This window comes from Trachypithecus francoisi, unplaced genomic scaffold (genome assembly GCF_009764315.1).
Source record: "Trachypithecus francoisi isolate TF-2019V2 unplaced genomic scaffold, Tfra_2.0 Lachesis_group3, whole genome shotgun sequence".
NCBI lineage: Eukaryota > Metazoa > Chordata > Mammalia > Primates > Cercopithecidae > Trachypithecus > Trachypithecus francoisi.
The window spans coordinates 71,397,674-71,419,882 of NW_022681468.1; the positions used below are offsets into that span (position 1 = coordinate 71,397,674).

General features: G+C 43.7%; 1 protein-coding gene across 2 annotated transcripts in view; it reads left to right on the plus strand.

Moving 5' to 3' along the window:
• Positions 1-21,084, plus strand: part of EAPP (E2F associated phosphoprotein) — a 28,563-nt gene extending 7,479 nt beyond the window's left edge. Inside the window, exons 4-6 of one of the 2 annotated variants that reach the window (XM_033188303.1) lie at positions 3,188-3,305; positions 7,748-7,858; positions 20,445-21,084. In XM_033188303.1, coding sequence (XP_033044194.1) covers positions 3,188-3,305; positions 7,748-7,858; positions 20,445-20,721 — 506 coding nt within the window. In that variant the 3' untranslated portion in view covers positions 20,722-21,084. The remainder of the gene's footprint in view (positions 1-3,187; positions 3,306-7,747; positions 7,859-20,444) is intronic. The other variant, XM_033188304.1, reaches the window with a different exon arrangement.
• The last annotated feature ends 1,125 nt before the right edge of the window (positions 21,085-22,209 follow it).

The window sequence follows — 22,209 nt, forward strand, 5'->3', positions numbered from 1 at the left end:
TCAGCCTCCCGAGTAGCTGGGATTACAGGCTCCTGCCACCACGCCCGGCTAATTTTTTGTATTTTTAGGAGAAACGGAATTTCACCATGTTAACCAGGCTGGTCTCGAACTCCTGACCTCAGGTGATCCATCTGCCTCAGCCTCCCAAAGTGCTGGAATTACTGGTGTGAGCCACCATGCCCGGCCTCCTCTTGCAGAATTTTGCTTAATGCGTTGCTTTTTAATCAGCCTCTGTGTTCTTCAAAATTGAATTTTTATAAAATTTAAGCAAAGTTGAACATAACAAGAGCTAAAACTAATTATTTCAGTAATTACACTGAAATATTCAAGTAACAAATTTCTGTGGTAAACAACAATATTATACTTTTATGCATTATTACTTAAATATTGACCTGCTAGAATGTACGTGTTTATTTATTTATTTATTTATTTTGAGATGAGTCTCGCTTTGTCACCCAGGCTGAAGTGCAGTGGTGTGATCTCAGCTCACTGCAAGCTCCTCCTCCCGGGTTCATGCCATTCTCCTGCCTCAGCCTCCTGTGTAGCTGGGACTACAGGCGCCCGCCACCACGACCGGCTAATTTTTTGTATATTTAGTAGACACGGGGTTTCACCATGTTAGCCAGAATGGTCTCGATCTCCTGACCTTGTGATCTGCCCACCTCGGCCTCCCAAAGTGCTGGGATTATAGGCGGGAGCCAACCGTGCCCAGCCTTGTTTGTTTATTTTTTAGGCAGCGTCCCACTCTGTCACCCAGGCTGGAGTGCGGTGACACAGTCTTCGCTCGCTATAGCCTCTGCCTCCTGGGTTCAAGTGATTCTGGTGCCTCAGCCTCCCTGGTAGTTGGGACTACAGGCACACGCTACTATACCTGGTTACTTTTTGTATTTTTAGAAGAGACAGGGTTTTGCCATGTTGGCCGTGGTGGTTTGAAACTCCTGATCTCAGGTTGTCTGCCCACTTTGGCCTCCCAAAGTGCTGGGATTACAGGCATGAGCCACCACTCCCTGCCTGCTAGAATACATTCAAAAAGTCTAGTGTGTGTAGATGGCCATAGTTTTTTTTGTTTTTTTTTTTTTGTAGAGATGGGGTCTTGCTTTGTTACTTAGGCTGGTGTCGAATTCCTGGCTTCAAGCTATCCTCCCAAAATGCTGGGATTACAGATGTGAGCCACTGTGTCTGACCTCATACTGTTTTTTTTTTTTCAATTCACTTTTGAAATATTTTTGTTCTAATTTTAGTAGCATTTTATATATGAGAATGCGTGGAGAATTCATACATCAAAAATAATTTCTATTCTTGGCTTGTTTTCAGTGTCTCTTTTGAGTTTCTGAATTCTCATTGTTTGAACTTAGTCTTTGAGATACCAGTTTTGGGTAAATAAACAATTTTTGCCTCCTTTGTTGTTTTAATGCTTTGTTAGTTGGAGAAGAACTTTATTTTTTACATTTTTGTTGAATTTTTTACTTTTTTAGAGATAAGTCTCACTCTGTCACCCAGGCTCCAGCAGTGCAGTGGTGCAATTATAGCTTACGACATCCTCAGACTCCTAGGCTGAAGCCATCCTCCCAGCTCAGCTTCCCTAGTAGCTAGGACTACAGATGTTCCTGGCTAATTTTTAATTTTTATTTGTGTAGAGATGGGGTCTCGTTATGCTGGCCAGGCTGGTTTTGAACTCCTGGCCTCAAGTGATCCTCTTGTCTCAGCCCCTCAAAGCTCTAGAATTATAGGTGTGAACTACCGCACCCCACCTGGACAAGCACTTGTTTAGATGAAGGGTTTTTTTAACTTTTTTTTTTTGAGACGGAGTTTCGCTTTTGTTGCCCAGGCTAGAATGCAATGGCGCAATCTCGGCTCACCGCACCCTCTACCTCCTGGGTTCAAGTGATTCTCCTGCCTCAGCCTCCTGAGTAGCTGGGATTACAGGCATGCCCCACCATGCCTGGCTAATTTTGTAGTTTTAGTAGAGACAGATTTTCTTCATGTTGGTGAGGCTGGTCTCGAACTCCCGACCTCAGTTGATCTTCCCCCCTTGGCCTCCCATAGTGCTGGGATTACAGGCGTGAGGCACTGCGCCTGCCCTCTGGCCTTTTTTAACTTGTTTTTTTTTTTTTTGGAGACTGAGTTTTCGCTCTTTTACAGAGGTTGGAGTGAAGTAGCATGATTTCAGCTCACTGCAACCTCTGCCCCACTACCCGGGTTCAAGTGATTCTCCTGTATCAGCCTCCCAAGTAGCTGGGATTATAGGTGCCTGCCACCACGCCTGGCTAATTTTATATCATATTTTATTTTTTTTCTTTTTCGTTGAGACGGAGTCTCGCTCTCGTTGCATTTTTTTCTTTTTTTTCCCCAAGATAGAGTCTTGCTCTGTCGCCCAGGCTGGAGTACAGTGGCATGATCTCGGCTCACTGCAACCTCTGCCTCCTGGGTTTAAGCAATTTTTCTGCTTCAGGCCTCCAAGTAGCTGGGATTACAGATGCCCGCTACTATACCCAGCTAATTTTTGTTTTTTTTTTTTTTGAGACGGAGTCTTGCTCTGCTGCCCAGGTGCAGTGGCCGGCTCTCAGCTCACTGCAAGCTCCGCCTCCGGGGTTCACGCCATTCTCCCGTCTCAGCCTCCCGAGTAGCTGGGACTACAGGCGCCTGCCTCGTCGCCCAGCTAGTTTTTTGTATTTTTTAGTGGAGACGGGGTTTCACCGTATTAGCGAGGATGGTCTTGATCTCCTGACCTCGTGATCCGCCCGTCTTGGCCTCCCAAAGTGCTGGGATTACAGGCTTGAGCCACCGCGCCCGGCCATTTTTGTTTTTTTAGTAGAGACAGGTTTCACCATGTTGGCCAGGGTGGTCTCAGACTCCTGACCTCAGGTGATCTGCCCGCCTTGGTGTCCCAAAGTGCTAGGATTACAGGCGTGAGCCACTGCACCTGGCCCTAATTTTGTACTTTTAGCAGAGACGGGGTTTTGCCATGTTGTCCAGGCTGGTCTTGAACTCATGACGTCAGGTGATCTACCCACCTTGGCCTCCCAAAGTGCTAGGATTACAGGTGTGAGCCACTGCGCCTGTCCCTTTTTAAACTTTTTAGGGAAAATATAAATAAATGTGTAGCTTGGGAAATGAGACTCTTCATTTAAAGAAGTGTGAACTTGACACGTGATTCTTAGCCATATCCTAACATTTTCAAAATTAGTACAGGTGACCAAGAAAAAAAAGAAGAAACAACACAAGATTCCAACAAATGACGAATTACTGTATGATCCTGAAAAAGATAACAGAGATCAGGCCTGGGTTGATGCACAGAGAAGAGGGTAAGAACTTAATGTTTAGAATCTTTAGAAAAAAATGATTGAAAGATGATTTTTACTACATTCACAGTTTGAATATATGTGTATATGTTTACACAAACACATACATACAAACAAAAAAGTTTGAGGAAAAAACTGCTCAATAGTTTATTTTGAAAATAACCAGCAAATTTTAGTGAGACAATTTTTTTTTTAATTTTTAATTTTTAATTTAATTTAATTTAATTTTGAGACGGAGTCTTGCACTGTCACCTGGGCTGGAGTGTGGTGGCGCGATCTCGGCTCACTGCAACCTCCGCCTCCCGGGTTCAAGAGATTTTCCTGCCTCAGCCTCCCAAGTAGTTGGGATTACAGGCGCCTGCCACCACGCCCAGCTAATTTATTGTATTTTTAGTAGAGACAGGGTTTCACCATGTTGGCCAAGCTGGTCTCAAACCCCTGACCTCGTGATTGACCCACCTCGGCTTCCCAAAGTGCTGGGATTACAGGCGTGAGCCCCAGCACCCGGCCCGACAATTGTTTATTTTTTTTTTTTTTTGAGACGGAGTCTCGCTCTGTCGCCCAGGCTGGAGTGCAGTGGCCGGATCTCAGCTCACTGCAAGCTCCGCCTCCCGGGTTTACGCCATTCTCTCGCCTCAGCCTCCCGAGTAGCTGGGACTACAGGCGCCCGCCATCTCGCCCGGCTAATTTTTTGTATTTTTTCAGTAGAGACGGGGTTTCACCGTGTTAGCCAGGATGGTCTCGATCTCCTGACCTCGTGATCCGCCCGTCTCGGCCTCCCAAAGTGCTGGGATTACAGGCTTGAGCCACCGCGCCCGGCCAATTGTTTATTTTTTAAAAAAACTCGTTGAATTCAGGCTGTGTTAGTCAATCTTTCCTTCAAGAAAAACTGACCTTTTTTTATCAGATGCCGTTTTAAATTACTTTGAGATTAAGAGTTTATGTGGATGAGCCAGGGTGGTGGCTCATGCCTGTAATCCCAGCCACTTTGGGAGGCTGAGGCAGGTGGATCACCTGAGGTCGGGAGTTTGAGACCAGCCTGGTGAACATGGTGAAATCCTGTCTCTACTAAAAATACAAAAATTAGTGGGGCCATGGTGGCGCACACCTGTAATTCCAGCTACTCAGGAGGCTGAGGCGGGAGAATCGCTCGACCCTGGGAGGTGGAGGTTGCAGTGAGCCGAGATCACGCCACTCCACTCTGGACTGGACGACAGAGTGAGCCCCTGTCTCAGATAATAAAAAGCTTTTGTGGATGAAGAGTGGATTTAGCAAATTGTTTTTTTTAACTACTTACGAATTTGATTTTTAAAAATTGAGATGAGGCTGGGCATGATGGCTCAAGCCTCTAATCCTAGCACTTTGGGAGGCCAAGGCGGGTGCATCACTTGAAGTCAGGAGTTCAAGACCAGCCTGGCCAACATGGCAAAACCCTGTCTCTACTAAAAATACAAAAATTCCCTGGGCGTGGTGGCATGTGCCTGTAATCACAGTTACTCTGGAGGCACAAGAATCGCTTGATCCCAGGAGGTGGAGGTTGCAGTGAGCTGATATTGTACCACTGTACTCCAGCCTGATTGAGAGAGACTGTCTCAAAAAAAAAAAAAAAAAAAAAAAAAATTAAGATGAGGCTACTCTAGGTACACTGCTATGGGGTATCCCTGCTCTGAAAGGAGCAGTTAAAATTTTTTTTTGAGATGAAATTCACATAACAAAATTGCCCACTTTAAAAGTGAACAATGTAGTGTCATTTAATACCATTCACAGTGTTATACAGCCACCACTTTTATGTGGTTTCAATGATTTTCATCATCCTAAAAGGAAACCCTGTACTGTTAGGTAGTTTCCCTACCCTTCCCCTCAGCCCCTTGGCAGCCACTGATATGTGCACTGTCTCTGTGGATTTGCTTATTTTAGATATTTCATATGAATGGGATATTACATAGTATGTGACCTTTTGTATCTGGCTGCTTTCACTGGGCATAGTGCTTTTGAGGTTCATCTACATTTTATCATATGTCAGTACTTCTCTACTTTTTATGACTGAATAGTATCCCATTGTATGTCTATATCACAATTTGTTTATCCTTTCATTCACTGAGGGATGGATATTTGTGTTGTTTCCACACCCTTCGCCCCCACCTTTTTTTAAGAGATGCCTGGGCTGGAGTGCAGTGGTGCAGTTATAGCTCACTGTATCCTCAAACTTCTGGGCTCAAGCACTCCTCCTGCTTCAGCTTCCTGAGTAGCTGTGACTGTAGGCACACACTGCCTCCCTGGTTCAAGCACTCCTCCCACCTCAGCCTTCCGAGTAGCTGGGACTATAGGCACACACCGCCTGGCTAATTAAAAATTTTTTTTTTAGTGGCGAGGTCTAGCCATATTGCCCAACGTGATCTTAAACTCCTGGCCCCAGGTGATGTCTTCATCTCCTGTGCTGGCATTACAGGTGTGAGCCATTGTGTCAGGCCATTTTTTTTTTTTTTTATTTGAGATGGAGTTTTGCTCTTGTTGTCCAGGCTGGGGTGCAAATGCAATCTCAGCTCACCGCAACCTCCTCCTCCCAGGTTCAATCGATTCTTCTGTCTCAGCCTCCTGAGTAGCTGGGATTACAGGCATGTGCCACTGTGCCTGGCTGATTTTGTAATTTTGTATTTTTAGTAGAGATGGGGTTTCTCCATGTTGATCAGGCTGGTCTCGAACTCCTGACCTCAGATGATCCGCCCAGCTCGGCCTCCCAAAGTTTTGGGATTACAGGTGTGAGCCACTGCACCCAGTCTTCTTTTTTTAAATTTAAAGACAGGGTCTTGCTCTGTTGCCCAGACTGTAGTGCAGTGATGCCATCATACCTCTATGCAGCCCTGAACTCCTGGGCTCAAATGATCCCCCTGCCTCAGTGTCCTGAGTGCATGTTTGTTTTTTTTTGTTTCTAATTTAATTTTTAATAGACACGAGGTCTTGCTATATTGCCTAGGGTGATTGATCTTAAACTCCTGGGCTCAAGCAATCCCCTCCTGCCTTGGCCTCTTAAGTGCTGAGATTACAGGTGTGAGCCACCATGCCCAGTTTATGCTTATTTATTTTTATTTTTTATTTTTTTTTATTTTCTTATAGAGACAGGGTTTCACCATGTTGCTCAGGCTGGTCTCAAATTCATAGGCTCAAGTGGTCTGCCCACCATGGCCTGGGATTACAGGTGTAATTCCAGCCTGGCTCTATGCTTGTTTTTGTTTTTTTGGGATGGAGTCTCGCTCTGTCGCCCAGGCTGGAGTGCAGTGTCACAATTTCGGCTCACTGCGACCTCCACCTCCCGGGTTCAAGCAGTTCTCTGCCTCAGCCTCCCAAGTAGCTGGGATTATAGGCACCCGCCACCATGCCCAGTTAATTTTTGTATTTTTAGTAGAGACGGGGTTTCACCGTGTTGGCCAGGATGGTCTCAATCTCTTGACCTCATGATCCACCCACCTCGGCCTCCCAAAGTGCTGGGATTACAGGTGTGAGCCACTGTGCCCGGCCTTGATACATTATTATTAATCAAAGTCCATAATTTTAAAAAATTTCCTTAGTTTTTATGTACTGTTCTTTTTCTGTTTGAGGATCCCCTGTAGGATAGTACATTACTTTTAGTTATCATGTCTCCCTAGGCTCTTCTTGACTATGTCAGTTTCTTAGACTTTCCTTGTTTTCAGTGTCCTTAATTACTTTGAGGAGCACTAATCAGGTATGTGTAGGAGGCCCCTCTGTTGGAATTTGTCTGTTGTTTTCTCTCATAATTAGGATGGGACTATGGATTTTTATGAGTGAGAACATCAAGTAGAGAGCCATTTTTATCACATTGTATCAAGAGTACATACTACCAACCTGAGTTTTGTGTATTGATGTTGACCTTGATCACCTTGCTGACCAGCGTTAACTTTCTCTACTGTAAAGTTAGTCTTTACCCACCTTACCATACTGTACTCTTTGGAAGGAAGTCACTGTGTCCAATCCAGACTTAAGGACTAGGGAGTTATACTCCACCAATGTGAGGGAAGAGCATCTTTATAGATTATTTAGAATTCTGTGTGGGGATTTGTCTGTTTTCCCCCATTTATTTGTTTATTCAGTATATTTATATTAGCATGGACTCGTGGGTATTTATTTTATACTTTGGGTTGTATTCCAATACTGCTTTATTTTGTTGCTCAGTTTGTTTCAGCTTTGGCAATTGGTGACTTGTTCAGTTGGCTCCTGTTTCCCTTTGTCATAACCACCTCACTGTTTTGTTTTTGTTTTCTTGAACTTCTTTTCTGGCACTAAAAGATGCTCCGGTTCATCTTGTGTTCCTCATTCCTAGAATTTGCGATTTCTCTGAAGAGTACTGGTTCTTTTTATTGGAAAATGACACTAGAAACCAAGATCTGGTTTTAATATGTTTTTCTCCCCACTTTCTTCTTCTGTTCTAGTTACCATGGTTTGGGACTACAGAGGTCACGTCAACAACAGCCTGTTCCAAATAGTGATGCTGTCTTGAATTGTCCTGCCTGCATGACCACACTTTGCCTTGATTGTCAAAGGTAATGGATGAAGGACACATACACACACATTTTGTTTAAATCAGAAACAGACTTTTCTTTTTTGAAGACAGAGTCTCGCTCTGTTGCCCAGGCTGGAGTGCAGTGGCACAATCTCACTTCACTGCAGCCTCTGCCCCGTGGGTTCAAGCAAGTCTCCTGCCTCAGCCTCCCAGGTAGCTGGGATTACAGGTGGCCACCACCATGCCTGGCTAGTTTTTGTGTGTGTATATATCTAGAGTTAGATCTATCTATATATGTAGATCTAGATCTAGATCTAGATCTAGATATATATATATATATATATATATATATGTTTTGTTTTGTTTTGTTTTGTTTTTTTGAGATGGAGTCTCGCTCTGTTGCCCAGGCTGGAGTGCAGTGGTGCAATCTTGGCTCACTGCAACCTCTGCCGCCCAGGTTCAAGTGATTCTCCTGCCTCAGCCTCCCAAGTAGCTGGGATTATAGGTGCCTGCCACTACATCCAGCAAATTTTTGTAGTTTTAGTACAGACAGGGTTTCACCATTTTGGCCAGACTGATCTTGAACTCCTGACCTTGTGATCCACCCGCCTTGGCCTCCCAAAGTGCTGGGATTACTTAGGTGTGAGCTACCACAGCCAGCCTTATTTTTGTATTTTTAGTAGAGACAGGGTCACACCGTGTTGGCCAGGTTAGTCTCGAACTCCTGACTTCAAGTGATCTGCCCACCTTGGTCTCCCAAAGTGTTGGGATTACAGGCGTCAGCCACTGCGCCCAGCCCAGAAATGGACGGGTACTCAGGAATTCTGATAAGGTTCTGTACTTATATTCTTGGTGCTGTGTGATTAGTCTTTATACAATTAATTTTGGTGATATATAGTTCTATTAAAAGTAGCTTTTATACTTTTAAAGCTGGGCACAGTGACTCATGCCTGTAATTCCCAGTACTATGGGAGGCTGATGCAATCACTTGAGCCCAGGAGTTTGAGACCAGCCTAGGCAACATAGTGATACCTCGTCTCTACAAAAAATAAAAATATAAAAAATTAGCTGAGTATAGTGATGTATGCCTGTAGACCCAGCTACTCGATAGGCTGAGGTGAGAGGATGGCTTGAGCTCAGGAATTGAAGACTGCAGTGGGCTATGACCACCATTGTACTCCAGCCTGGGCAACAAAACAAAGGTGAGATCCCCATCTCTCAAAAAAAAATAAAAGATTCTTTTCTAGTGCAAAATAGCAGCATAGAAGCAAACTGGCTTTCCTTCCACCTGCAGAATACCAAAACCAAATATACAGCACTGAAGCTATCACCACCAGCATCCCAAATCGCAGTATAAGGAGGAGATAGTTTCTAGGGCCACGGAGAAGTGAAAAAAACGTAAAGCAGACAGTAAGAGAATTGTTCTTCCATATCTGCTTATCCTTCTCCACAATCTGCCTGGCACCAAGTGAGCAGAAAAATTCCCCTGAGCTCATGATTTTTACATTAGAAAAAGTGAGATTGAAAGTGTACAACCAGCTTCTTTACCTTTTTGAGTTCTCTGGTAAGAGATTTGTTCCTGCCTCAACCCATAGGAAGCACTGAGAGTGGCTGAAGGAAAATATATCACTGAGGATAGCCAGAGACAAAGAAGGATAGGCAGAAAAAAAGCCAGGTCCCAAGTGTGAACCCTTAGCCAGCATTCCCATCCTACTGGGATATCCCTATCCTCTTTGGGACCCACCCACGGCTTCATTTGGAACAGGCAGCACTCTCAGTGTTTACTAGAACTGTGGCTTAAAGTGCCATCTAGTGCCTAAAAGGAAGCAGTGACATAATGGGAAGAAAGAAGAAAGAATATCAACATGCAAATTGCAAATTACAAAGTATCTCTAGGTACACATAACTAATAACCAAAAAAAGCCAAGCAGAGAAGACTGGAATAAATAACTAATCCTTCAATACAAAGACATACATTTACATCCACAAGACACAGTAGCAAATGGAACCATGACCTCTTCAAATGGATAAAACAAGGAATCAGTGACTGACCCCAACAATACTATGATATGTGAACTCTCTGACCAAGAATTCAAAATAGCAGTTTTAAGAAAATTCTCCAAGACAGCCCAGACAATTCAGAAATTTATCAGAGAAATTTAACAAAGAGATCGAAATAATTTTTAAAAAAAATTATGGGCACAGTGGCTCATGTCTGTAATCCCAGTACTTTGGGAGGCCAAGGTGGTAGGATGGCTTGAGGCCAGGAGTTTGAGACCAGTCTGGGCAACATAGTAAGACTCTGTCTCTACAGAAAATGAAAAAACTTAGTTGGTGTGTTGGCATACGCTTACAGACCCAGCTACTTTGGAGGCTAAGGTGGGAAGATCACTTGAGCCCAGGAAGTCGAGGCTGCAGTGAGTCATCATTGTACCACTGTATTCCAGAATGGGTGGCAGAGTCAGACTCTGTCTCTAAAAGAAGAACAAAATAAAATACAGCAGAAATCTGGGAACTCGGACGGGTGCAGGGGCTCACGCCTGTAATCCCAGCACTTGGGAGACCAAGGCGGGCCAATCACGAGGTCAGAAGATCGAAACCATTCTGGCTAACACGATTAAACCCCCTCTCTGCTAAAAATAAAAAAAATTAGCTGGGCATGGTGGCAAGCGCCTATCATCCCAGCTACTTGGGAGACTGAGGCAGGAGAATTGCTTGAACCCGGGAGGCAGAGATTGCAGTGAGCTGAGATCATGCCACTGCACTCCAGCCTGGGCGATGGAGCGAGACTCCATCTCAAGAAGAAAAAAAGAAATCTGGGAACTGTGAGAAATACATTTGCTGAACTAAAAAATTCATTAGAGGCTCTCAACAGCAGAAAGGATCAACAAAAGAAAGAATCAGTGAGCTTAAAGATACACTGTTTGAAAATGCACAATCAGAGGAGAAAGAAAAGGAATGAAGATCTCCTACAAGATATAAAATATTACCTCAAAAGATTAAATCTAAGAATTGGTACTCAAGAGGGAGTAGAGCAAAAGCAAGGGGTAGAAAGCTTATTCAAAAAAATAATAGCAGTAACTGGGGATGGTGGCTGACACTTGTAATCCCAGCACTCTGGGAAGTGGAGGTAGGTGGATCACCTGAGGTCAGCAGTTCAAGACCAGCCTGGCCAACATGGTAAAACCCTGTCTCTACTAAAAATGTAAACAAATTAGCTGGGTGGGGTGATGCATGCCTGTAATCCAAGCTACTTGGGAGGCTGAGGCAGGAGAATCACTTGAACCCAGGAGTCGGAGGTTGCAGTGAGCTGAGATCACACCATTGCACTACAGCCTGGGCAACAAGAGCAAAACTTGGTCTCAAAAATCATAATTATGATAATAATAGCAGAAAATGTTCCAAAACTTGAGAAGAAGATATTTATGGCCAGAGAACACCAAACACATTTGACCCAAATAAAACCATCCCCAGGCATATAACAATAAAACAATAAAACTGTCCAAAGGTTATGGACAGAGGATCTTGAAAGGAGCAAGAGAAATGAAGCAAATAACATAAAATAGCTACAGTTCATCTGGCAACAGACTTCTCAATGGAAACCCTACAGATCAGAAGGGAGTGAAATGAAAAAAAAAAAAAAAATGCCAGCCTGGGTGTGGTGGCTCATGCCTGTAATCCAAACGCTTTGGGAGGCCGGAGTCAATCACTTGAGGCCAGGAGTTTGAGACAAGCCTGGCCAACATAGTGAAACCCCTCTGTACTAAAAATATTAAAAAATTAGCTGAGCGTGGTGGGATTTGCCTATAATCCCAGCTATTTGGGAGGCTGTGGCACAAGAATTGTTTGAACCTGAGAGGCACAGGTTGCGGTGAGCTGAGTTGCACCACTGCATTCCAGCCTGGCGGACAGAGTGAGACTCTGTCTCAGAAATAAAGGGCTGGGCATGGTGGCTCACGCCTGTAATCCTAGCACTTTGGGAGACAGGGGCGGGCGGATCATCTGAGGTCAGGAGTTCAAGACCAGCCTGGCCAACATGGTGAAACTCTGTCTCTACTAAAAATACAAAAATTAGCTGGGTGTGGTGGCACATGCCTGTAATCCCAGCTACTGGGGAGGCTGAGGCAGGAGAATTGCTTGAACCAAGGAGGTGGAGGTCACAGTGAGCCAAGATCATGCCACTTCACTCCAGCGTGAGTGACAGAGTGAGACCCTGTCTCAAAAAAAAAAAGAAAAAAATAGAGAAAAGAAAGAACTGGGCCAGGCATGGTGGCTCATGCCTGTAATCCCAGCACTTTGGGAGGCTGAGGCAGGTGAATCACCTGCGGTCAGAAGTTTGAGACCAGCCTGGCCAACGTGGTAAAACCCCGTCTCTACTAAAAATATAAAAAATTAGCCGGGCATGGTGGCGGACACCTATAATCCCAGCTACTCAGCAGTCTGAGGCAGGAGAATCACTTGAACCAGGGAGGTGGAGGTTGCAGTGAGCCAAGATTGCGCCACTGCACTTCATCCTGGGCAACAAGGGTGAAACTCTGTTTCAACATTAAAAAAGAAAATAAAATAAAAGAAAGAAACTTGTTATATCTGTAAGATTTTTTTTGTGAGCTTCATGATAACCATAATGCAAAAACCTATAATAGATTCACCAAAGTCAAAAAGCAATGGATTAAAACATACTACCAGAGAAAATCACTTAATCACAAAGGAAGACAGTAAGGAAGGGAAGAGTTACAAAACAACCAGAAAATAAGTAGCAAAATGCCAGTAGTTGTATTAGTCTGCTCTTGCACTGCTATAAGGAAATAACAGAGACTGGATAATTTACAAAGAAAGAGGTTTAATTGGCTCACAGTTTCAAAGGCTGTATAGGAAGCATGGCTGAGGAGGCCTCAGGAAATTTTTTTTTTTTTTGAGAGAGAGTCTTGCTTGTCACTCAGGCTGGAGTACAGTGGCACAATCTTGGCTCACTGCAACCTCCACCACCCAGGTTCACGCAATTCTCCTGTCTCAGCCTCCCAAGTAGTTGGGACTACAGGCACACACCACCACTCCTGGCTAATTTTTGTATTTTTAGTAGAGATGGGGTTTCACCATATTGGTCAGGCTGGTCTTGAACTCCTGACCTCAGGTGATCCACCTGCCTTGACCTCCCAAAGTGCTGGGATTACAGGTGTGAGCCAGCACGCCTGGCCAGGAAACTTTTAATGATGGCAGAAGGCAAAGGGGAAGCAGGCATATCTTACACGGCCAGAGCAGGAGGAAGAGAGACAAGGAAGGTGCCACACACTTTTAAACAATCAAATCTTGTGAGTACTCACTATCACAAGAGCAGCACGAGGGGAAATCTGCCCCCAAGATCTAGTCACCTCCCATCAGGTCCTACCTCCAATGTTGGAGATTACAATTTGACATGAGATTGGAGCAGGGACACAAACCCAAGCCATATCAGTAGCAAATCCTTACTTATCAGTAATAACACAATGTGAATGGACTCACTTCTCCAAATAAAAGGCAGACAGTGGCTGAATGGATCAAGAAACAAGACTCAACTGTATGCTGCCTAGAAGAAACTTACTTCACTTGTAAGGACACATGGACTGAATGTGAATGGGAAAAGATATTTCATGCAACTGGAAACCAGTATAGGAATAGCTGTCCTTAAAACAGACTATAAATCAAGGACTGTAAAAAGGAAACAAAGAAGTTTACTATATAAAGGGGTCAATTCAGCCAGAGGAATTTATATAACAGTATAAATATCTATGCAGCCAACATTGGAACTCCCAGGTACATAAACATTAATAGATCCAAAGGGACCAGGCACAGTGGCTCACGCCTGTAATCCCAACACTTTGGGAGGCCGAGGTGGGAGGATTACCTGAGGTCAGGTGTTGAAGACCAGCCTGGCCAACATGGTGAAACCCTATCTCCAAAAAATACCAAAATTAGCTGGGCATGATGGCAGGTGCCTGTAAGCCAGCTACTTGGGAGGCTGAGGCAGGAGAATCGCTTGAAGCTGGGAGGTGGAGGTTGCAGTGAGCCGAGATTGTGCTATTGCACTGCAGCCTGGGTGACAGAGTGAGACTCCATCTCAAAAAAAAAAAAAATCTAAAGGGAGAGACACAATTCAGTATTAATATTGCAATACAATAATAGTAGGGGACTTCAACACCCCACTCTCAGTAATGGACAGATCATTCAGATAGAAAACCATAAAGAAACATCAGAGTTAAACTACACAGTAGACCAAAGAAGCCCAACTGACATTTATGGAACGTTTCACCCAAATAATCTAATGATATACCAAAGAACTAGAAAAGCAGGACAGACCAAATCCAACATTAATAGAAGGAAAGAGGCCGGGCATGGTGGCTCACACCTGTAATCCCAGCACTTTGGGAGGCTAAAGCAGGTGGATCACGAGGTCAGGAGTTTGAGACCAGCCTGACCAACCTGGCGAAACTTCATCTCTACTAAAAATACAAAAATGAGCTGGGTGTGGTGGCGTGCACCTGTAATCCCAGCTACTCAGGAGGCTGGGGCAGGAGAATCGCTTGAACCCAGGAGGCAGAGGTTGCAGTGAGCCAAGATCGCACCATTGCACTCCAGCCTGGGCAACAGAGTGAGACTCCATCTCAATAAATAAAAGGAAAGAAATAATAAAGATCAAGGCAAGAATGAATGAAATTGAGACCCCAGGAATCCCAAACAAACAAGCCAGAAGATTAATGAAATTAAAAGTTGACAAATTTAAAAGATACAATTGGCAAACCTCTTAGACTAAGAAAAAAGAGAGAAGGCCCAAATAAATTAGAAACAGAAAAGAAGGCATAACAACTGAGACCACAGAAATACAAGGAATCAGGCTAGGCGTGGTGGCTCATGCCTGTAATCCCAGCACTGTGGGAGGCCGAGGTGGACAGGTTACCTGAGGTCAGGAGTTCGAGACCAAACTGACCAACAGTGAAATCCTGTCTCTACTAAAAAACACAAAATTAGCCAGGCATGGTGGTGCATTCCTGTAATCCCAGTTACTTGGGAGGCTGAGGCAGGAGAATCACTTGAACCTGGGGGGCAGAGGTTGTGGTGAGCTGAGATCACACCATTGCACACCAGCTTGGACAAGAGTGAAACTCCATGTAAAAAAAAAAAAAGAAATACAGTTGGCCAGGTGTGGTGGCACACGCCTGTAATCCCAGCACTTTGGGAGGCCAAGGTGGGCGGATCACGAGGTCAAGAGATTGAGACCATCCTGGCTAACATGGTAAAACCCCATCTCTAATAAAAATACAAAAAAATTAGCCGGGCATGGTGGCAGACGCCTATAGTCTCAGCTACTTGGGAGACTGAGGCAGGAGAATGGTGCGAACCTGGGAGGCGGAGCTTGCAGTGAGCCGAGATCGCAGCACTGCACTCCAGCCTGGGTGACAGAGCAAGACTGTGTCTCAAAAAAAAAAAGAAATACAAAGAATCATTAGACACCACTACAAACAATTATATGCCAACAAATTAGAAAACCTAGAAGTGAATAAATTCCTGAACACATACAGCCTACCAAGATTGAACCATGAAGAAATAGAAAAACTCAACAAACCAATAATGAGTAATGAGATCAAAGCCATAGTAAAAAGCCCTTTATCAAAAAAAAAAAAAAAAAAAAAAAGCCCAGTACCTGATGGCTTAAAGAGCTAATACCAATTTTACTCAAACTTCAAAAAAAAAAAAAAAAAATTGAGCAAAATATTGGAATACACATTTCTCAAAAGAAGACATAGAAATGACCAACAAGGCCGGGCGCGGTGGCTCAAGCCTGTAATCCCAGCACTTTGGGAGGCTGAGACGGGCGGATCACGAGGTCAGGAGATCGAGACCATCCTGGCTAACCCGTGAAACCCCGTCTCTACTAAAAAATACAAAAAAACTAGCCAGGCGAGGTGGTGGGCGCCTGTAGTCCCAGCTACTGGGGAGGCTGAGGCAGGAGAATGGCGTTAACCCGGGAGACGGAGCTTGCAGTGAGCCAAGATCCGGCCACTGCACTGCAGCCTGGGCAACAGAGCGAGACTCCGTCTCAAAAAAAAAAAAAAAGAAATGGCCAACAAGTATATGAAAAAATGTCCAACATCACTAATCATGGATGGAAATGGACATCATGGAAATGGAAATCAAAATCACAATGAACTATCTCACCCTGTTTAGAATGGCTTTTATAAAAAAGACAGGGAATATGGGATGCTGGTGAGGATGCAGAGAAAGGGGAACCCTTGAACACTGTTGGTGGGAATGTAAATTAGTATAGCCGCTATGGAAAACTGTATGGCAGTTCCTCAAAAAACTAAAAATAGAACTACCATATGATCCAGCAGTTCTGCTACTGGGTATATATCCAAAAGAAAGGAAATCAATATATCAAAGCAATATCTATACTCTCATGTTTATTGTAGCACTAGTTACAATAGCCAAAATACCTACCTAAGTGCCCATTGATCAGCAGGATGAATTATAGTTTAAAATAATCTATTGTAGAAAAAATTATTGTATATTTCACAATAGCTAGAAGAGAATAATTCAAATGTTTCTGGCATAAAGAAAAGATAAATATTGGCTGGGCATGACAGCTCATGCCTGTAATCCCAGCACTTTGGGAGGCTGAGGCAGGTGGATTACCTGAGGTCAGGAGTTCAACACCAGCCTGGCCAACATGATGAAACCATGTCTCTACTAAAAATACAAAAATTAACTGGGCATAGTAGCATGTGCCTGTAATCCCAGCTACTCAGGAGGCTGAGGCAGGAGAATCGCTTGAACCTGAGAGGTGGAGGTTGCAGTGAGCTAAGATCACAACATTGCACCCCAGTCTGGGTAAGAGTGAGACTCTGTCTTAAAAAATAATAAATAAATAAATAAATAAATAAATATTTAAGGTGATGGATCTCTCAATTATACTGATTTGATCTTTACAAATTATATGAATATGTTAAATTACCACATGTACCCCCTGAAAATATGTGCATCTATGATGTATCGATAAAAATTTTTATTTAAAAAGTAGCTTTTCTAATAAAGCACTTGCCAGTGCTAATAAGGATTCGGTGAAACTGCATATGTGTTGTGCAATGATGTAATACCTTAAAAGACAAACTATATCTCTACTCATACAGCACTTCTGACACCAAATGTGTGGAGCTGCCCCCCCCGCCCATATCAAGCAATTTTCAATTTTCTGTGGACATGGAGTGTCCTACAATATAATTCTGACACTACCTTGGAGTTAGTGCAGAACCCACAGGTTGAGATCAGTCTTATTAAGACTGCCCCCACCACTTCAGATGACATTGCAAGTAGGAGGTCCCTAGGTTACCCATGCCTTTTATCCAATTGGCCTGTAAATTAGGGGTTCCTTTTTTTTTCTTTTTTTGAGACAGGGTCTCACTCTGTCACCCAGGCTGGAGTACAGTGGCACCGTCTCCGCTCACTGCAACCTCTGCCGCCCAGGTTCAAGCGATTCTCATGCCTCAGCTTCTCAAGTAGCTGGGACTACAGGCGTGCGCTACCATACTCTGTTAATTTTTGTATTTTTAGTAGAGATGGGGTTTTACCATATTGGCCAGGCTGGTTTCAAACTCCTGGTCTCAAGCTATCTGTCCACCTCGGCCTCCCAAAGCGCTGGGATTATAGGCATGATTTTTTCTTCTATTAGTAGCCTTATAAGTGGCTGTCTTAGTATATCTTCTGAATCAAGTTAACTGAAAATAAATAATGATACAGGTGGTCGATTTGTTCTAGGAACTAATGAGTAACCACTTGCAGTTTATTCTTATTACCTACCTGGCTTGAGGTTTATGATGATTTGTAACAATTTTTTACTGTACATATGAGCCTTAAGCATTTTGTATAGAAGTTAACAAAGACTTTGTTTATGAGATGAGGTCTTTGTACTTAAGTTGCCTCTCTTCCAATTAAACCATAACATGGGGTTCCTATATTCAGAAGTTTCTTCATGATCTAATTGGCCCTGGTGAAAATTATGTTCCCTATTAATGCAAGGTTCTAATACAATGGAGTAATTTTTTTGAGACGGAGTCTCGCACCCAGGCTGGAGTGCTGTGGCCGGATCTCAGCTCACTGCAAGCTCTGCCTCCCGGGTTCACGCCATTCTCCTGTCTCAGCCTCCTGGGTAGCTGGGACTACAGGCGCCACCATGTCGCCCGGCTAGTTTTTTGTAGTTTTTAGTAGAGACGGGGTTTCACCGTGTTAGCCAGGATGGTCTCGATCTCCCGACCTCATGATCCACCCGTCTCGGCCTCCCAAAGTGCTGGGATTACAGGCTTGAGCCACTGCGCCCGGCAATTTTTTTTTTTAATGAAAATTTTATTTAAAGTTTGGGGAAATGATTTAAGACTCCTAAGAGTGTTCTTTTTTTTTTGAGATAGAGTCTCATTCTGTCACCCAGGCTGGAGTGCCGTGGTGCAATCTCGGCTCACTGCAACCTCCACCTCCCAGGTTCAAACGATTCTCCTGCCTCAGCCTCCTGAGTAGCTGGGATGACAGGCATGTGACATCATGCCTGGCTACTTTTTGTATTTTTAGTAGCAACAGGGTTTCACCATGTTGGTCAGGCTGGTCTTGAATTCCTGACCTCGTGATCCGCCCGCTTCGGCCTCCCAAAGTGCTAGGATTACAGGCGTGAGCCACTGCACCCGGCCTTCACCGGTGAGTGTTCTTTAAGAAAACAGTTTAGGTTGGGCGTGGTGGCTCACACCTGTAATCCCAGCACTTTGGGAGGCTGAGGTAGGAGGATCGCTTGAGGCCAGGAGTTCAAGACCAGCTTGGGCAACATAGGGAGGCCCCCCCGGCCACCAAAAAGAAAAAAATTAGCCACGCATGCTGGTGTATGCCTGTAGTCTTAGCTAATTGAGAATCTGGAGTGGGAGGATCACTTGACCCCGTGAGGCAGAGGCTGCAGTAAGTCATGATTGTGCCACTGCACTGCAGCACTCTTGCTCTGGGCAAGAGAGTGAGACCTTGTCTCAAAAAAAAAGAAAAAAAGTTTAGAAAAAATGATTTGTTCTGATGCACAAGGGATACAGAGAAAGGGAAAAATATATATTAACATGTGATAAGGGATTCTTAGAGATGTGAGACAGATATAGTCATGCAAGCACTTACAGTTACACAGGAAACTAGAACTATTTATGTTTGAAGATATTTTTTGAAAGGTTAGATTATTTTTCCCTGAGAAGTGCCCACTTGCACACTCTTACTTCCTGGTGGTTATGATGGTAATGAAGGTGAAGGTTAATATTTGGAACTAGTGAGTGCACAGTTTGAGCTCACTGTTTTTAGCCAGGTAGATATTTTTGTTGCATGAGGTCTAAGGGGGAAAAAAAAAAACTAAGTGGGAAAATAAGTAGGAAAATATTACATATATGAGGTGAACAAAGTCGGGGGATGGTTTCTGGATGAAATTGTTCTACCTTGGATCATCAAGCATTAGTTAGATTCTCATAAGGAGCACGCAACCTAGATCCCTTGCATGCGCAGTTCACGATAGGGTTCACACTTAAAAGAATGCAATGCTGCCGCTGATCTGACAGGAGGCAGAGCTCAGTTGGCAATGCTTGCTTGCCCGCTGCTCACCTCCTGCTGTGCTGCCCAGTTCCTAACAGGCCACAGGCTGGTACTGGTCTGTGGCCTGGGCTTTGGGGACCCCTATGTTACACTGATCAAATATATAATAGCTAAGAGTAGACATTATAAAGTCAGAAGCTCCTTAAGCTTTTAAACCTGTAGCTTTTACTAAAATGTTGACCACAATGGCACCATCTAAAATGAGAATAGGGCAGAGTCTCAGGCCACAATGTGAAAAGACAGTAGTCAACGATTATTGCACATTACCTGGCATGTTTCCAACAACTTTTTTCTAAGTTTAAAGAGCAAATAATTTTTTTTCCCCCTGAGATAAAAGTTACTTTCAAAAAGCAGAAGGAAAGAGACACGTTTCTTCTTTATACTGTTATATACTAAAATGTTTCTTCTGCCTGGTGCAGTGGCTTGTGCCTGTAATACCAGCTACTAGGGAGGCTGAGGCAGGAAGATCACTTGAGGCTAAGAGTTCAAGGCTGCAGTGAGCTGTGTTCACAAGTTTTAATTATTCTTTTTTTTTTTTTTTTTTTTGAGATGGAGTCTCACTCTGTCGCCCAGGCTGGAGTGCAGTGGCCAGATCTCAGCTCACTGCAAGCTCCGCCTCCTGGGTTTATGCCATTCTCCTGCCTCAGCCTCCTGAGTAACTGGGACTACAGGCGCCCGCCACCTCGCCCTTCTAGTGTTTTGTATTTTTTAGTAGAGACGGGGTTTCACCGTGTTAGCCAGGATGGTCTCGATCTCCTGACCTTGTGATCCGCCCGTCTCGGCCTCCCAAAATGCTGGGATTACAGGCTTGAGCCACCGCGCCCGGCCTAATTATTCTTAAAACAACTGTTTAAAATTTCTTTAAACTTGCTTCTTTGTTCCTATGTCTTTGGTTGGTATTTCAGTAAGTTTTTGGTGTTCTCAAATTTTATCTAAATGGATAAACTATTAACATAGAACATAAACCCCAATTCTCCATTTCATTTTTCTCTTAGGCATGAATCGTACAAAACTCAATATAGAGCAATGTTTGTGATGAATTGTTCTATTAACAAAGAGGAGGTTCTAAGATATAAAGCTTCAGAGAACAGGAAGAAAAGGCGAGGCCATAAGAAGATGAGGTCTAACCAGGAAGATGCTGCCGAGAAGGCAGAGACAGATATGGAAGAAATCTATCACCCAGTCATGTGCACTGAATGTTCCACTGAAGTGGCAGTCTATGACAAGGATGAAGTCTTTCATTTTTTCAATGTTTTAGCAAGCCATTCCTAAACAGCCCAACTGGCATTTAATTACCCAATACTGTATATAAGGCAAATATGGACAGTTACTTTCCTCCTGCCTGTTCATATGTGACACTGAGGAAGCAGTGTTTCTCTTTATAAAGAAGAATAGTTGTCAGCCTTCATTCATCTCTTACATCTCTCACCCTTTCCTTTTTTTTTTTCCTTTGATTTTCCCCCTTATTGATGGGACTGATTCATTCTGTTTTTGATGAACATTTGGAAACGGAGCTTTTTATTAAGGCTCTTTAGAATTAAAATGTTCTGGAATTATAAGCAATCTTTGTTTCTGAGTATTATTTTTACTTTCGATGTAGCTTTGATGTAATTAAACTGGAAACTCTTTCCTGAATTGTCTGTATTGTTTTTGCTAAGATGTATCTTTATTCACCCCCACCCCACAGGATGGAATGACAATATTTAGTAACTGTTACAATTGTGTGGAGTAGGCCACTAGCCATGGCTCCTGCCTGTAATCCCAGCACTTTGGGAGGTCAAGGGGGTGGATCAGGAGTTCAGGAGTTTAGGAGTTTGAGACCAGCCTGGCCAACACAGTGAAACCCTGTTGGTCTCTACTAAAAATAGAAAAATCAACTGGGTATGGTGGTACGCACCTGTAATTCCAGCTACTCAGGAGGCTGAGGCAGGAGAACTCTTGCTTGAACCTGTCAGCCAGAGGTTGCAGTGAGCTGAAATCACGCCACTATACTCCAGCCTGGGTGACAGAGTAAGACTTTGTCTCAAAACAAACAACAAAGAAACAAACAATTGCATGGAGTAGGTACTGTCAGATGCTTTAAGAAATAAAGGTCCTTCTCTGAAAAAAGTACACTTACCAGTACTCTAAATTTAATGAATGCACATTTTAAAATGTAAATTTATGGTGAGGGAAAGCTACCTCCCCTCCTAACTAGACTTAAACATTCTGGCCGGGCACTGTGGCTCACCACTGTAATCCCAGCACTTTGGGCGACCTAGGTGGGCTGATCACTTGAGGTCAGGAGTTCCAGGGCAGCCTGGCTAACATGGTGAAACCCCATTTCTACTAAATATACAAAAACTATCCAGGTCTGGTGGTGGGTGCCAGTAATCCCAGCTACTTAGGAGACTGAGGCAGGATGATCACTTGAACCTGGGAGGCAGAGGTTGCAGTGAGCCGAGATTGTGCCACTCCACTCCCACGTGGGTAACAGACGAAGACTCCGTCTCAAAAAAAAAAAAAAAAAGAAAATTCTGCTGCCACCTCTTGTGCCTACTATTTATTACTTCTGTTGCAAACAACTAAGATATAATTTTTTTAGGTATTAATATAAAAACCATCAGTGGCAGCTTGAGGGGAAATTGCATTGTAGGCATCTGTGTATTTTATTTTCAGTCTTTAAAAAAATGATACGGCTGAATGCAGTGGCTCATGACTATAATTCCAGCACTTTGGGAGGCTGAGGAGGGAGGATCGCTCGAGCCCAGGAGTTCAAGA